This window comes from Callionymus lyra, chromosome 11, assembly GCF_982586985.1.
Source record: "Callionymus lyra chromosome 11, fCalLyr1.hap1.1, whole genome shotgun sequence".
Lineage (NCBI taxonomy): Eukaryota > Metazoa > Chordata > Actinopteri > Syngnathiformes > Callionymidae > Callionymus > Callionymus lyra.
In genome coordinates, this window is record NC_141828.1 from 1,500,654 (window position 1) to 1,517,500 (window position 16,847).

The 16,847-nt window shown below is 39.6% G+C and overlaps 1 protein-coding gene across 2 annotated transcripts in view; it reads left to right on the forward strand.

Moving 5' to 3' along the window:
- Positions 1 to 390: 390 nt before the first annotated feature.
- The window catches only part of LOC148068894 (sprouty-related, EVH1 domain-containing protein 2-like), a 36,983-nt gene continuing 20,526 nt past the window's right edge, over positions 391 to 16,847 (forward strand). For both annotated transcript variants that reach the window (XM_087802027.1, XM_087802028.1), the window contains exon 1: positions 391 to 869. In XM_087802027.1, the coding sequence (XP_087658153.1) occupies positions 844 to 869 (26 nt within the window). In that variant the 5' untranslated portion in view covers positions 391 to 843. The remainder of the gene's footprint in view (positions 870 to 16,847) is intronic.

Below are 16,847 nucleotides of genomic sequence, written 5' to 3' on the forward strand. Positions count from 1 at the left end.
ATAGTAAACGATAATAAAATATATATATTTCTCTTTACAAACTACTACTCACACATGTGTCGAATATAATCTTGCGTTTAAAAACATTTTTATTAATCGTTTTAAGACGATATATATCGACTTTTTTAGTTGAATGTATCACGTGATCGACGCTCGGGTTCAGATCCTACATTGACATGTAAAGACCCCCCGTGGACGCGCATGACCCCCCGCCGTCGTCTATCAAAAGGACCTCCAGCTTATGGGCCCTTCACCAAACTGTAGACCTACGTCACCGCTTCCGCCCTGTGACCCCCCCCTCATCCTCCTCCTCCCTCCCTCTCTCTCTCCCTCCCTCTCTCTCTCCCTCCTCCCTCCCTCTCTCTCTCCCTCCTCCCTCCCTCTCTCTCTCCCTCCCCCCGGCATCGTCGGAGCTGCTCTGCCTGCAATCCAACATGGAGTAGCGAGAGATGGGGCTCTAGCGGGGCCACCCCTCGGTAACAACAGCGACGACGCGGCGTGAGCGCACCAGGAGACACGGGGTCGTCGGTGGAGGAGGAGAAGAAAGACATGCGTCTCTGGACGTGTTGGTGAAGCGACGAGAAAGAGAAAGAAGGAGGAGAAGAAGAAGGAGAAGAAGATCCGCGGCTCTCGGTCGAGAAGGTTTTTTTTGCCGATCCTGGGTCTTGGAAGTTCGAGGATCCATGAGCCCGGAGGAGGGAGGACGCGACGCGGGGACGGAGCGAGCGTGACCCCGGGCACCAGAGGAGCCCCGGCAGGAGGGATTTATGAGGACTCGAAGAAAGAAGGACGAGCAGAAAGAATGCAAGAGTCGAGGATCCGCAGCTGAGCTGAAGCGAGAAGATGATAGAAGACGCGCAGCCGCACGAGTGAGTCGCCGATCCTGCATCTTCTATAGGGGCTTGACAGGGGGGTCCAGGGGGTTCAGGGGCGTCCAGGAGCCCCCGGCGGCGCAGACCAGAGTCTGGCGAGAGAAAGAAGAGCAGAAAGAGGAGGAGAAGAAGGGGGGATGGAGGAGGAGGAGGAGGGGAAGCGTGGGTGGATCGGAAACATTTTCTGAAAGGATCTGAGCTCAGAGGCCCTGTTGCTGCACCGAGACTTAGGAAGTCCAGCAGCGAAGTTACACCTTTTTACACACACGCACACACACACACACACACACGCACACACTCTCGCTGCATCGATCGACGGGAATAGAAACGTGGTTCGATCGAAGGCCTTGTTGTTGTTTGAAGTCTCCTCAGGATACGACATATTTCCGACATATTTCCGATACATTTCCGATATATTTTCCGATAGATCCGCCATCGCGGTCTCGCTGCTCATTTGCATAGACGAGCCGCACTCCATTCATAAAACGCGGATCACATAGCGACGCGCAGTGACGGAGACATGTCGTGTGTGTGTGTGCGTGTGTGTGTGTGGATCTTGTGTCACAGGCCCGGGCGACATGTTCGTGGTGCGTTCACGGCCCTGTATGAAATGAACTCTGGTATACATTGAGTGACAGGTGCGGCTTTTTTTTTTGTTGTCCGATCACTATTAATAGCGTTATTATTATTATCGGCTTCTACCGCCGCGTCCATGTTGTGAGTCTGCTACACGCAGGGTCAGAGCGGGGGGGGGGGGGCAGTGACGCGCACTCATTCATAAAAGCCTCGAACCTTCAGGCGCTTCATTCATGGCGAGAGAACGTTGTGTCACTGGAGTCGCAGGAGAAAAAACAAATGGTCAAACGAGTGACGGATGACAACAGAACCAGACTTGTTTTTATTGCTATAGTTTGTTTTAAAGCTAATGCTAATGCATCACACAAAACGTGTGAGGGCCAAGAATGGTTCCTTGATGTCCTTTTACTTCCGCTCAAACTAAACGCATGAACGACATTATTGTAGCTTTAAAGTACTTTTATTTACCATTAACATGTCAGCATGGACTTGAAACAGAGCTATCTTCATTCTTCAGCAGATATGGACAAATTTCATTTTTTAGTAGAACAAAAAAAAGGCAGTTATTACTTGTAAAGTCTCTTTGCACTTAATGGATCTACTGACTCCTTCAAGAAAATCTTAACATGTTTTTATTTGTTCAGGCTTTTCCTTGGTTTTCTGGAACTCCTGTTGTGTTCTCAGTATTATCTTGATCTTTAAAGTATATACTTTATTAAATATTGTTTTGATTGTTTAAGCGCTTTGTGACCCTGGTCTGGAAAAGCGCTACATAAATAAAAATTACTTACTTACTTGTAAAAAGAAAGGTTGTTGAATAAGAAATTGTTTTAATATTACTGTAATATTTGATGATTATTTATCTCACAATGTCCACATGATCTGTTTTCGTCAGACCCCACGAGGGCCACATTAATATGAAGGGGCTGCAACTGCCCATGTATGTACTGTAGTATGTACTGCATCATTTTATTCATAATATATATGAAAGTTGGGTTTTGAGTGAATATGTTCGTGCAGATTCGATGTGAGACTCAGGGAGAAGTTGCGGATGGTATTATATTTGATCAAGAGCCACAAATGGCCCCTAAAAGCAAGATGAAAATACTGACTTGTTTATTTTTTTCGGAACAACTCCTAATGTTGAGGCTTTTATACAAGAGAGATGTTACATACACTGATATTTTGATGTATTTAAGTGTCTTTTTGGACGAAGATGAAGACAATACATGCGACTACATTAAAATGAACAAACATTTTTGTCTCTTAACTCTAAAAAGAAAAGATTAATCTGAAGATAATCCAACATGAGTCGACATGAGAGTAGAAAATGAGTTTGAATTTTGGGCGAACCATCACTTTTAAGATCTATTTTACTGAAACGCACAAAGATCCGCAGAGTCGGCGCCTGCAGAGGTCGTATTGATCGGACGAGCGAGGTCAGCACAGACACCGTATCGAACATGAGATGCTGTTTGACATTCAGCTCAAAGCGACGCGGCAGCGAAACACAAACCATCTCTGAACACAGCAGTCGATGTCGTGTCGGAACGTTACTCTCAATGTGTTCTTTATAGTGTTAGCATGAGGAGCTAGCCTGTGTTTGTTAGCATGTTAGCATAAATCCTCCCGTGTCCTTGACGTGTAGAACATGAAGTTTGTGTTTATCGTTCACTTCAGTTGCACTGAATGTCGTAGGTTTCTGTGGAGAAAATCATTGTTTATAATTATAATCTAATAGTATTTGGTGATGCTGTTTGTCAGCAATGTTACACAACTATTGCTCAGATAAGACTCACTATAATAAGGTTTTTTAGTTTTCTTTTGGTTACATGTAAAGGGACGGGTGTTTTGTAAATGTGTTTTTACGTACAAATATTTGTATTTGTATACTAATAACATACAAAATAAGACAATTAGATGATAGATGGATAGATATGCTTTATTAATCACACCACACTGCCTCAATGAGTTATTAACAGCCATAACTTGTACTACAAGTCTTTTCAAATTCAAAGTATGTATTTAAGAATTATCACCAGTACAACTTGAATGTGGAATCGTTTGCTTCTGTCTTCAGTCAAACATGTGGGTTCGTCACACTCGATTGGTCGGTTCTTCAGAAGCAAAAGTAAAATTGAAATGTTTCTGAAAGACACAAATACGTTTTACATCAAGAGCACAATTTTGATTTAAGCTTCCAGAAAAAGGCAATGCCATCAGAAAAATCTCCTGTTCCAGTGTTGTGCTCGAATACTAAACCAAATGGTTATTTGGAAGGAGTGAAGTAACGACCAGGTTTGTAGCCACTAAGTGTTACTCGTGATGTTACTGTCACTTTAATAATCCAGTCAAGGTCAATCTTTTCTTGACAGACTTCAGTCACTGACTGAACATCTTTTCAAGTCAGTTTGTGGTGGAACTTCTTAGGCGTTGATTTGTTCAACTTAGAACAAGATCAAAATAATTTAAACATGTGTCGTACTGATGGTTCAGCTGCGAATCACTGCCTGGTTTAAGATGTTGTTGAGTTGCATTGAGTTCTCAGTGTCATGGATGAAAGGAAAGAAACACCAAACATTGCATTAAAAATAAAGTTTCTGGATCATAATGTTGACTGGAACTGATCACATTTCTGCTTGTTTAAGTGATGCTTCACCCAAGAATGGTTCTCCCTCGTGTCGACCAAGTGTTGGGATCATTTTTTAAATAATCCTGGCAATTCTGTTGGTTTTTTTGGGAGTTTATAGAACTTAGTGAGGTGAAAAAAATCCTCCTTATCTTTATTTATCTTTCCAATATAGATGATTTCATGTCACGATCACGATAGGATGTGATATGTTGTGGAGATTTTAAAATGACAGCAATGGAACCAATAATACTATGTATTGATACCATTTCTTTACGGTGATTAAAGAAAACACTTCACTTTTAAGTACACAACTTCATTAAATAACAGCACAAACAATCAATCATTTTAAATTCAAAGATTGTTGATGCTTGTATTTGTTTTCTAAGGAATGTGTAAATATACAACACAACTGACTATTGCTGTATATATTAATGGTGGCGATTAAAGCAGAAGTTAAACTAAACTTGTCTTGTTAATGTGCAGATAATTAAACCTACAACTATTATCCATTCAATCAGTGGTGATGAACACTTCAAGTTAAAAAGGAGGAAACAATCTTTTCACTCGATCCGTGCAGTTTCAACTTTATTTGAATGTGGGTCAGAATTTCTTTGCCTTTCAAATATTCCTATGACTCTTGCTTCTGTTACTGTAAAGAAAAAGGTAAAATACATGCATCGTAACATTAAGTTAAAGATAAATGTAAAGTATTAAAAACATGCATGTTTAGTGTGTTTGTTTTACGGTTCGCAAGTGATATTAATCTGAAATTCAATCACTTTGAACTCTTCAAACAGGTCAGGAAGTGTTTGGCGAAGTGTTTCCTCTTTCGGTTTTCAAACTTCAGTTTCGTGTTTGCAGGTTTTAAGGGTTAATCATTTAATAATTAATCCACAATGTCCACCTCTTATCTAAAGTATCAATAAGGCCACGTCTTATCTTTTAACCCTTAAATAGTCATTGTTGTCGTCAACAAACAGACTTGTGTATCTGCTACTGACTGAAGTGAGCTGTATTTTTGCATGATTGTACTGATGGTACCGTGTAGGTTCTTGTGAAAACACACTGGCCTACACTGGGAAAATTAGCCTGAATTTATAAAATAGAAAACTAGAAACTATGGATGAGAAACGACGCGCTAGACGTCCATCTATCGTGTCTACGATATAAATCGTCACATCGATCATCACTGGTAGAAATGCATGGCCATGTGAAGGTTATTTTTCTTTATCCAGAAAGATACACCAAAACATCCAAATACCTCATTACTCTGTAATGTCTCAGACATTAGGAATTGTGAAGCTCGTTTGTAGAGGAAGTTCTTTGTGTGTCCCAGGAGTATCGGGAACATTGCAGTTCGGAGGTATTAGATGTTTTTCGGACGAAGAAAAGTGATCCTGTTCACGACTCTGTCAACGACTTCTGCTGCTAATACATTTTCAAATACAGTTGTCCAACGAGCTAACATGGCAACACAACGGTTTCTTAACGGTTAAAAGTATCAATTTAATGTAGTCATTTAGGGTAAAGTTTTGGGGTAACCTCCCAAGAGTGCGACAACCGAGGGAAGAAGGAAAGGAAGCGAGACACACAATTCCTGCTCGAGTACAACAGTCTCGATAAATCTAGGTTTGAAACACTAGTGTGCGACCAGAATGTGTGTAGTCATGTGAGTGTGTTTCAAAATACATGTATGCAGGTCAGATAAGTAACTCGGTTAGAAGAAAAAATGGGTGCAAAAAATATGAAATGACTTCACATACTTGACTAAATGTATATTATGAGGACGCTCACACACACACACACACACACACACCACAAATGTGCCATGGCATTCTACCCCTGACACACATCCACACACACATCATGTGGAACCGATCCTTGTTAACAGTGTTTCCTGTGTTTTACTCGTCCGACCGGATCCTTTATATAATAGAGCTGTTTACATCTGAGCAGCAACAATGGAGCCTGATTGTTTGCTTGTTTATTCCCATCTTCTCCTTTTTTTCAACTAATCTCTGCTCATCAGCTGACTCGGATGACCAAGATTATAATAGCTTGCATTTTCACTCTCGCTCTCTCTCTCCGGCTCGTTACACGGTTCTTCTCCGTGGACCGGAGTGAGCCGTCGACCCATGACACCCCCCCAACACTTCGGCCATCTTGAATTAACATAACGTATCACATGTGCTGGTGTAGGTTTGAGCTGCTGCACGATCACTTGTCTTATCTCGTTATCAATCGAACATCGATACGTCTCTTCAATATACTGCTCCGTGAACAACACTTAACATAAATGTATACGGTTTATATAACGGGACACGTTTATGATCATGAACTTTATGAATCTAAAAAAGACTTGTTTATTAGGGTGAACGAGACTCAACTAAGTCAATAAAATACATTTATTTTGCTAATCACACGATCACAAAACAGATGCACGTGAATGTATATATATATATATATATATACCGTATTTTCCGGACTATAAATCGCTCCGGAGTACAAGTCGCTCCAGCCATAAAATGCATAATAAAGAAAGAAATATATATATATATAAGTCGCATTTTTGGGGGAAATTGATTTGATAAAATCCAACACAAGAACAGACATGTGATCTTGAAAGACAATTTAAAATAAAACTAGAGGCAACAACAGAATAATGTTACGTTACATGAACTGAACCTGGTATGTTAACATAACATATGAAGAGTTATTCAGAGAACTATAGCATCAATAACTAACTAGTTTACCAAACCATCCGTGTAACTCCAAATAACTCTTCATCCTCGTGTCACTTTTAAACAACTAACTAACTCCGGAGGTAGAAGATGCTTCCTCTTCTACGTGGAAATGATCAACACAGGCCTAGTATTACTCAATGCCTCGACCTCAATCTTGCTCACTGGATTAACCTGTAGTTACCAAAACCTGCCACTAACTATAGACGCACTAACTAGTTTTGTCTAATAATCTCCTCAAACGGTCATTATATGCACGTGAAACCACAAGTGACACCAGGAACTGTTGCTCATCTCCAAGAACTAGATGGAAACCCTGAGAGAAGAGTTGTGTCGTGTCGGTTCTGAGCTCAAGAGCGCCACCTATGGGTCGTGCAATAATGGCAGGAGCAGTATAGATCCGTTGAACAGTCGGTCACTACACATTACTCTCGTCGGTCACTACATATTACTCTCGTCAGTCACTACATATTACTGTCGTCGGTCACTACACATTACTCTCGTCGATCACTACATATTACTCTCGTCGGTCACTACACATTACTCTCGTCGATCACTACACATTACTCTCGTCGGTCACTACACATTACTCTCGTCGGTCACTACACATTACTCTCGTCGGTCACTACACATTACTCTCGTCGGTCACTACACATTACTCTCGTCGGTCACTACACATTACTCTCGTCGGTCACTACACATTACTCTCGTCGGTCACTACACATTACTCTCGTCGATCACTACACATTACTCTCGTCGATCACTACACATTACTCTCGTCGGTCACTACACATTACTCTCGTCGATCACTACACATTACTCTCGTCGATCACTACACATTACTCTCGTCGGTCACTACACATTACTCTCGTCGGTCACTACACATTACTCTCGTCGGTCACTACACATTACTCTCGTCGGTCACTACACATTACTCTCGTCGGTCACTACACATTACTCTCGTCGGTCACTACACATTACTCTCGTCGGTCACTACACATTACTCTCGTCGGTCACTACACATTACTCTCGTCGGTCACTACATATTACTCTCGTCGGTCACTACACATTACTCTCGTCGGTCACTACACATTACTCTCGTCTGTCACTACACATTACTGTCGTCGGTCACTACACATTACTCTCGTCGATCACTACACATTACTCTCGTCGGTCACTACACATTACTCTCGTCGGTCACTACACATTACTCTCGTCGATCACTACACATTACTCTCGTCGGTCACTACACATTACTCTCGTCGGTCACTACACATTACTCTCGTCGATCACTACACATTACTCTCGTCGGTCACTACACATTACTCTCGTCGGTCACTACACATTACTCTCGTCGGTCACTACACATTACTCTCGTCGATCACTACACATTACTCTCGTCGGTCACTACACATTACTCTCGTCGATCACTACACATTACTCTCGTCGGTCACTACACATTACTCTCGTCGGTCACTACACATTACTCTCGTCGGTCACTACACATTACTCTCGTCGGTCACTACACATTACTCTCGTCGGTCACTACACATTACTCTCGTCGGTCACTACACATTACTCTCGTCGGTCACTACACATTACTCTCGTCGGTCACTACACATTACTCTCGTCGGTCACTACATATTACTCTCGTCGGTCACTACACATTACTCTCGTCGGTCACTACACATTACTCTCGTCTGTCACTACACATTACTGTCGTCGGTCACTACACATTACTCTCGTCGATCACTACACATTACTCTCGTCGGTCACTACACATTACTCTCGTCGGTCACTACACATTACTCTCGTCGATCACTACACATTACTCTCGTCGGTCACTACACATTACTCTCGTCGGTCACTACACATTACTCTCGTCGATCACTACACATTACTCTCGTCGGTCACTACACATTACTCTCGTCGGTCACTACACATTACTCTCGTCGGTCACTACACATTACTCTCGTCGATCACTACACATTACTCTCGTCGGTCACTACACATTACTCTCGTCGGTCACTACACATTACTCTCGTCGATCACTACACATTACTCTCGTCGGTCACTACACATTACTCTCGTCGGTCACTACACATTACTCTCGTCGGTCACTACACATTACTCTCGTCGGTCACTACACATTACTCTCGTCGATCACTACACATTACTCTCGTCGGTCACTACACATTACTCTCGTCGGTCACTACACATTACTCTCGTCGGTCACTACACACAGATTGCTTTCATCTGAGCAACTGTGTTGACAAAGTGTAAGAGGATATGAAAACTTATTACAGCTCTTTGTTGGATTTTCACTAAGAGGTTTAGAACCGATCAGCTTAATTTAAGCAGTTTCTGAATTTGACTTGAGGGGTCGAAGGTTAACCTCCGGAAAGTTAGTTACTCACTCACTAGACTAACTTGTCGCTTTTATGTATTTATTGTCTTCGCCATGTTTTGAATCGAGATGAAATGTGTACTAGATATACTGCACTTGGTGTGAAAATTGGCTATTTAAAGTATATCAACATACTGGGGCAACGGTACAATGTACTGTGATAGTGTAGTTACAAGGATATATGTGTAGTATTGTCCAGTACTTGACTCTGGTGTTGTGATAGTGTAGTAACAAGTATATATGTGTAGTATTGTCCAGTACTTGACTCTGGTGTTGTGATAGTGTAGTAACAAGTATATATGTGTAGTATTGTCCAGTACTTGACTATGGTGTTGTGATAGTGTAGCAACAAGTATATATGTGTAGTATTGTCCAGTACTTGACTATGGTGTTGTGATAGTGTAGTAACAAGTATATATGTGTAGTATTGTCCAGTACTTGACTATGGTGTTGTGATAGTGTAGTAACAAGTATATATGTGTAGTATTGTCCAGTACTTGACTCTGGTGTTGTGATAGTGTAGTAACAAGTACATATGTGTAGTATTGTCCAGTACTTGACTCTGGTGTTGTGATAGTGTAGTAACGAGTACATATGTGTAGTATTATCTAGTACAATATCGTTAAAAATAACATTGCAATGTTTTAAGAGTACAAGAAAAAAAACAGGCGAAAGTATTTCCAACATTTAGCATCTCTAGCTAAACCTGGCGAGGTCTTTGAACGCAGCGTCTCTGTTAGTCAAGAACTTTTTTTGTGAAAATTGAAAGTGTGTTTTCTGCATATTATATACATCATAGAGTGTAGTTGGACGTGATGGAAAATGATCTTATTTCTAATCACTTGTATTGTTGTTGACGTCCGATGTGTGTGACGGTGAAGACGATGGCCTTGAGTGACGTCTTTTCATATCTGTTCTCCTGACTGAACGAACGCTTGTGTAGTTGTTGTGATGTGACGTAAAACGACAACTTGACATGTCATCGTTTCACAAAGAGTTCAGAGAGAAAACTGTAAATCTCTGCTGGTTCTCAGTGGAATCACAGTGAAAACATCATCGTTTAAAGTCAGTTTATCTTACATGAAGAAAACTTGAATGTAGTTCTCAAAACAAAACACATCAACAGAGACGAAAGAATCTTCTTTATCTTTATCTATCTTTCCAACATAGATGATTTCTTGTCACGATAACGATATGATGCGGTTTGTTGTGGTGATTTTAAAATGACAGTGGAACCAACTATGTTTTGATACCAATTATTATTACTATGATTAAAGAAGATGCTTCACTTTTAAGTGAATCTAACATGAACTTGAATGTAGTTCTCAAAATAAAACTAGAAATGGATGGCAGTACATGACAGTACATGTCAGGGCTCTCTGTGATTGGTCAGCACGTGTAGTATTGTGGAGTACTTGACTCTGGTGTTGTGATAGTGTAGTAACAAGTATATATGTGTAGTATTGTCCAGTACTTGACTCTGGTGTTGTGATAGTGTAGTAACAAGTATATATGTGTAGTATTGTGGAGTACTTGACTCTGGTGTTGTGATAGTGTAGTAACAAGTATATATGTGTAGTATTGTGGAGTACTTGACTCTGGTGTTGTGATAGTGTAGTAACAAGTATATATGTGTAGTATTGTCCAGTACTTGACTCTGGTGTTGTGATAGTGTAGTAACAAGTATATATTTGTAGTATTGTCCAGTACTTGACTCTGGTGTTGTGATCGTGTAGTAACAAGTATATATGTGTAGTATTGTCCAGTACTTGACTCTGGTGTTGTGATAGTGTAGTAACAAGTATATATGTGTAGTATTGTGGAGTACTTGACTCTGGTGTTGTGATAGTGTAGTAACAAGTATATATGTGTAGTATTGTGGAGTACTTGACTCTGGTGTTGTGATAGTGTAGTAACAAGTATATATGTGTAGTATTGTGGAGTACTTGACTCTGGTGTTGTGATAGTGTAGTAACAAGTATATATGTGTAGTATTGTCCAGTACTTGACTCTGGTGCTGTGATAGTGTAGTAACAAGTATATATGTGTAGTATTGTCCAGTACTTGACTCTGGTGCTGTGATAGTGTAGTAACAAGTATATATGTGTAGTATTGTCCAGTACTTGACTCTGGTGCTGTGATAGTGTAGTAACAAGTATATATGTGTAGTATTGTCCAGTACTTGACTCTGGTGCTGTGATAGTGTAGTAACAAGTATATATGTGTAGTATTGTGGAGTACTTGACTCTGGTGTTGTGACAGTGTAGTAACAAGTATATATGTGTAGTATTGTGGAGTACTTGACTCTGGTGTTGTGATAGTGTAGTAACAAGTATATATGTGTAGTATTGTGGAGTACTTGACTCTGGTGTTGTGATAGTGTAGTAACAAGTATATATGTATATTCTCTCTGTGATTGGTCAGCACGATCGTAGGCCAGTGATCTGTCGTGTGTATCCCTGACCCCTGGAATGACGCGCTGGCTCTCGCTCTCGCCGCCGACCTCTGTCTGGTGGCGTCCGGACATGTGAGCGTTCCATAGAAGTGCAGCTGATTGGCAGGAAGCCGATGGAACTCCCCCCGCGGAGCCTCACACGTCAATAGTTGTGAATGAACTGGATTCACCTCCCAGTCAGATCCCAGTCAGATCCGCTCGCTCCGGCTCAACGGACCACATTCCCCGTGATAGAAAGTCTGAGCAAAACCATGACAGACTCGAGGGTCGTGACGACCGGACGTGTGTGTCATTGATTTGTGTGGTTCATGTGTTGCCTTTTGTTTCATGTGTTCGCATATCAACGTTGATAATGGATGAGGAAGTCATGCTGTTGACGACTTCCTGGTCACGGCGTGCCGAGGTGAAGTGTGAGGCGTGTGTGTTGGGTTAGTTTGGGTTAGTTTGGGTTAGTTTGGGTTAGTTTGGGTTAGTTTAGGTGAGGTGAGGTGAGGTTAGGTTAGGTTAGGGTAGGGTAGGTTAGGTTAGGTTAGGTTAGATTAGGTTTGATTAGGTTAGGTTAGGTTAGATTAGATTAGATTCGGTTAGGTTAGATTAGATTAGGTTAGGTTAGATTAGATTAGGTTAGATTAGGTTAGGTTAGATTAGATTAGGTTAGGTTAGGTTAGGTTAGATTAGGTTAGGTTAGATTAGATTAGATTAGGTTAGGTTAGATTAGGTTAGGTTAGGTTAGATTAGGTTAGGTTAGATTAGGTTAGGTTAGATTAGATTAGATTAGGTTAGATTAGATTAGGTTAGGTTAGATTAGATTAGGTTAGGTTAGGTTAGATTAGGTTAGGTTAGATTAGATTAGGTTAGGTTAGATTAGGTTAGGTTAGGTTAGATTAGGTTAGGTTAGATTAGATTAGGTTAGGTGAGGTTAGATTAGGTTAGGTTAGATTAGATTAGGTTAGATTATATTAGGTTAGGTTAGGTTAGGTTAGATTAGATTAGGTTAGGTTAGGTTAGATTAGGTTAGGTTAGGTTAGATTAGGTTAGGTTAGATTAGGTTAGGTTAGGGTAGGTAGAAGTTTATTGAAATTGTTTTTCATATTAGACGCAGCAATACAGACGATTATTCATAAAAATAAAAAACAGAACAAGAACAAAGGGAAATAAAAAGAAAGAACAAGATGACACGATCTTAGTCTAAAGATAAAGAACGTGTCTGTGGGTTTGTGTGTGTGTGTGGCTTGTGTGTGTGTGTGTGTGTGTGTGTGTGTGTGTGTGTGTGTGTGTGTGTGTGTGTGTGTGTGTGTGTGTGTGTGTGTGTGTGTGTGTGTGTGTGTGTGTGTGTGTGTGTGTTTGTTGATTAGGCCGAGGTGCGGCACAGTCATGCCTTGTCAGAGGAAGCAGCTCCGCCCTTATCACACACGGCTGCTCGTGTTATCAGACGTGAGTAGATACCAGACCTGATAAGAAGCAGCTTCTCTGTCTTTACTGACAAATATTCTCACAGAAACACACTTAGTTACCATCAGCCCGCCCTGGTCAAGCACACACACAACTAGTATTACTAGTAGAACTAAATCAACTGTGTGTGTGTGTGTGTGTGTGTGTGTGTGTGTGTGTGTGTGTGTGTGTGTGTGTGTGTGTGTGTGTGTGTGTGTGTGTGTGTGTGTGTGTGTGTGTGTAAAATGTAACACTTGTGTCGGTCTATGAATTCATCATCAGGATGTAGGTCCAGTCGACCTGTCATGACCTTCAATTCAGCTCCGACCTTGTGAGCCTTGAGCGAATCGAGAGATTAAGAAAATAACACTTTCTTACACATCTTGTTAATAAGTTACACACTTGTTTTTAACACAACTACACACAAGACACGTGAACTTCTTCTTCGTCTTCGTCCAGTTCAAGATCTGAGCAGTCGAGGAGCAACAGTTCATCAAATCTGTATCCAATCATGTCATTTGTAAAACAAAGCTACACCTCGGTAAAGAATAATGAATGAATGAATGAATAAAGAAAGGTAAAGGAGAATGAATAAAGAAAGGTAAAAAAGAGTGAATGAATGAATAAAAAAGGTGAAGAAGAATAAGGAATGAATAAAGAAAGGTAAAGAAGAACGAATTAATGAATAAAGAAAGGTAGAGAAGAATGAATGAATGAATGAATAAAGAAGAAGGAATGAATGAATGAATAAAGAAAGGTAAAGAAGAATGAATAAAGAAAGGTAAAGAAGAGTGAATGAATGAATAAAAAAGGTGAAGAAGAATAAGGAATGAATAAAGAAAGGTAAAGAAGAACGAATGAATGAATAAAGAAAGGTAAAGAAGAATGAATGAATGAATAAAGAAGAAGGAATGAATGAATGAATAAAGAAAGGTAAAGAAGATGAATGAATGAGTAAAGAAAGGTAAAGAAGAATAAATGAATAAATGAATAAAGAAAGGTAAAGAAGATGAATAAAGAAAGAAAGGTAAAGAAGAATAAATGAATGAATAAAGAAAGGTAAAGACGAATGAATGAATGAAGGTAAAGAAGAATGAATGAAGAAAGGTAAAGAAGAATGAATGAATAAAGAAAGGTAAAGAAGAATGAATGAATAAAGAAAGAGAATAATGAATGAATAAAGAAAGGATAAGAAGAATGAATGAATGAATAAAGAAAGGTAAAGAAGATGAATAAATGAATGAATAAAGAAAGAAAGGTAAAGAAGAATAAATGAATGAATAAAGAAAGGTAAAGACGAATGAATGAATGAAGGTAAAGAAGAATGAATGAAGAAAGGTAAAGAAGAATGAATGAATAAAGAAAGGTAAAGAAGAATGAATGAATAAAGAAAGAGAATAATGAATGAATGAAGAAAGGATAAGAAGAATGAATGAATGAATAAAGAAAGGTAAAGAAGAATGAATGAATAAAGAAAGAGAAGAATGAATGAATAAAGAAAGAGAATAATGAATGAATAAAGAAAGGATAAGAAGAATGAATGAATGAATAAAGAAAGAGAAGAATGAATGAATAAAGAAAGAATGAATAAAGAAAGAGAAGAATGAACGTGTGGTTCTGACAAACTGTTGTAATATGAAGTGAAAGTTGGATCTCATGAGTCGTCGTGAGTCACGTCGTTCAACATTCGTCTCGTAGAAACAAAAACTCTTGACCACGACCTGCTGTTGCGTAACAGGGTGAGCGGCTGTGAGTGTGGCGAACACACCCTCAACTTTTGACCTGGAACCTGATGGATCCATTAAACCAGGAAGTGAGTCGTTAAATCAACAAGGTACGAAGCCGTACTTGATGTTCCCTTGTAAAAAACAAGATAGTGTTTGACACTAAACACATATTTCACATTGAGATTGATTCTTCAAACATCAGGGTTTGTCACTGCGCGTCATCAATGGTCACCACCTCCAAGGTACTCGTTGTATAAACAAAGTGGGCTTGATTACAGCTGAAGCCATTTTTACATCATAATGGACTCTCGTAACCTCTAGTTCGCCCAGATTTGCAAGAACGAAATTTGGCACGATTGTAAAAAAGATTTGTTATGATGTTACTTTTGTTAGCGTGTTCTCTTGCTCGACTACTACTAAAACAAATACAATTTTCGGATTTTTGCTCAGGCAACTGTGTACATGTGTCACTCAATGTCATCACATTTAAAAATAGAAATCGAATTATATGGATAAAATATATATATTTAAATATTATAGTTTTAAAGAAAAGCAGAAGTTAATATGTGTCAACAAAACTGACTGTAAAGGTATTTAGTGTAAATATATATAGTTCATTATAATGTACTTTTAACGGATTGTTGCTAATTTGAACTACTTTGTTAGATATCTTTGTAAGTAAAAAAAACAACTAAATAACTCAAGTTGTGTTACTCTATACACATCACTAAGGTTGTGTTACTCTACACACATCACTAAGGTTGTGTTACTCTACACACATCACTCAAGTTGTGTTACTCTACACTCATCACTCAAGTTGTGTTACTCTACACTCATCACTCAAGTTGTGTTACTCTACACTCATCACTCAAGTTGTGTTACTCTACACACATCACTCAAGTTGTGTTACTCTACACACATCACTAAAGCTGTGTTACTCTACACACATCACTAAGGTTGTGTTACTCTACACTCATCACTCAAGTTGTGTTACTCTACACACATCACTCAAGTTGTGTTACTCTACACACATCACTAAAGATGTGTTACTCTACACACACCACTAAGGTTGTGTTACTCTACACACATCACTAAGGTTGTGTTACTCTACACACATCACTCAAGTTGTGTTACTCTACACTCATCACTCAAGTTGTGTTACTCTACACACATCACTAAAGCTGTGTTACTCTACACACATCACTCAAGTTGTGTTACTCTACACACATCACTAAGGTTGTGTTACTCTACACACATCACTAAGGTTGTGTTACTCTACACACATCACTAAAGCTGTGTTACTCTACACACATCACTAAGGTTGTGTTACTCTACACACATCACTCAAGTTGTGTTACTCTACACACATCACTCAAGTTGTGTTACTCTACACTCATCACTCAAGTTGTGTTACTCTACACTCATCACTCAAGTTGTGTTACTCTACACACATCACTAAAGATGTGTTACTCTACACACATCACTAAGGTTGTGTTACTCTACACACATCACTAAGGTTGTGTTACTCTACACACATCACTAAAGTTGTGTTACTCTACACACATCACTAAGGTTGTGTTACTCTACACACATCACTAAGGTTGTGTTACTCTACACACATCACTCAAGTTGTGTTACTCTACACTCATCACTCAAGTTGTGTTACTCTACACACATCACTAAAGTTGTGTTACTCTACACACATCACTAAGGTTGTGTTACTCTACACACATCACTAAAGTTGTGTTACTCTACACACATCACTCAAGTTGTGTTACTCTACACACATCACTAAGGTTGTGTTACTCTACACACATCACTAAAGTTGTGTTACTCTACACACATCACTAAGGTTGTGTTACTCTACACACATCACTAAAGTTGTGTTACTCTACACACATCACTAAAGTTGTGTTACTCTACACACATCACTAAAGTTGTGTTACTCTACACACATCACTAAAGTTGTGTTACTCTACACTCGTCATAAATCATCGTTTAAATGG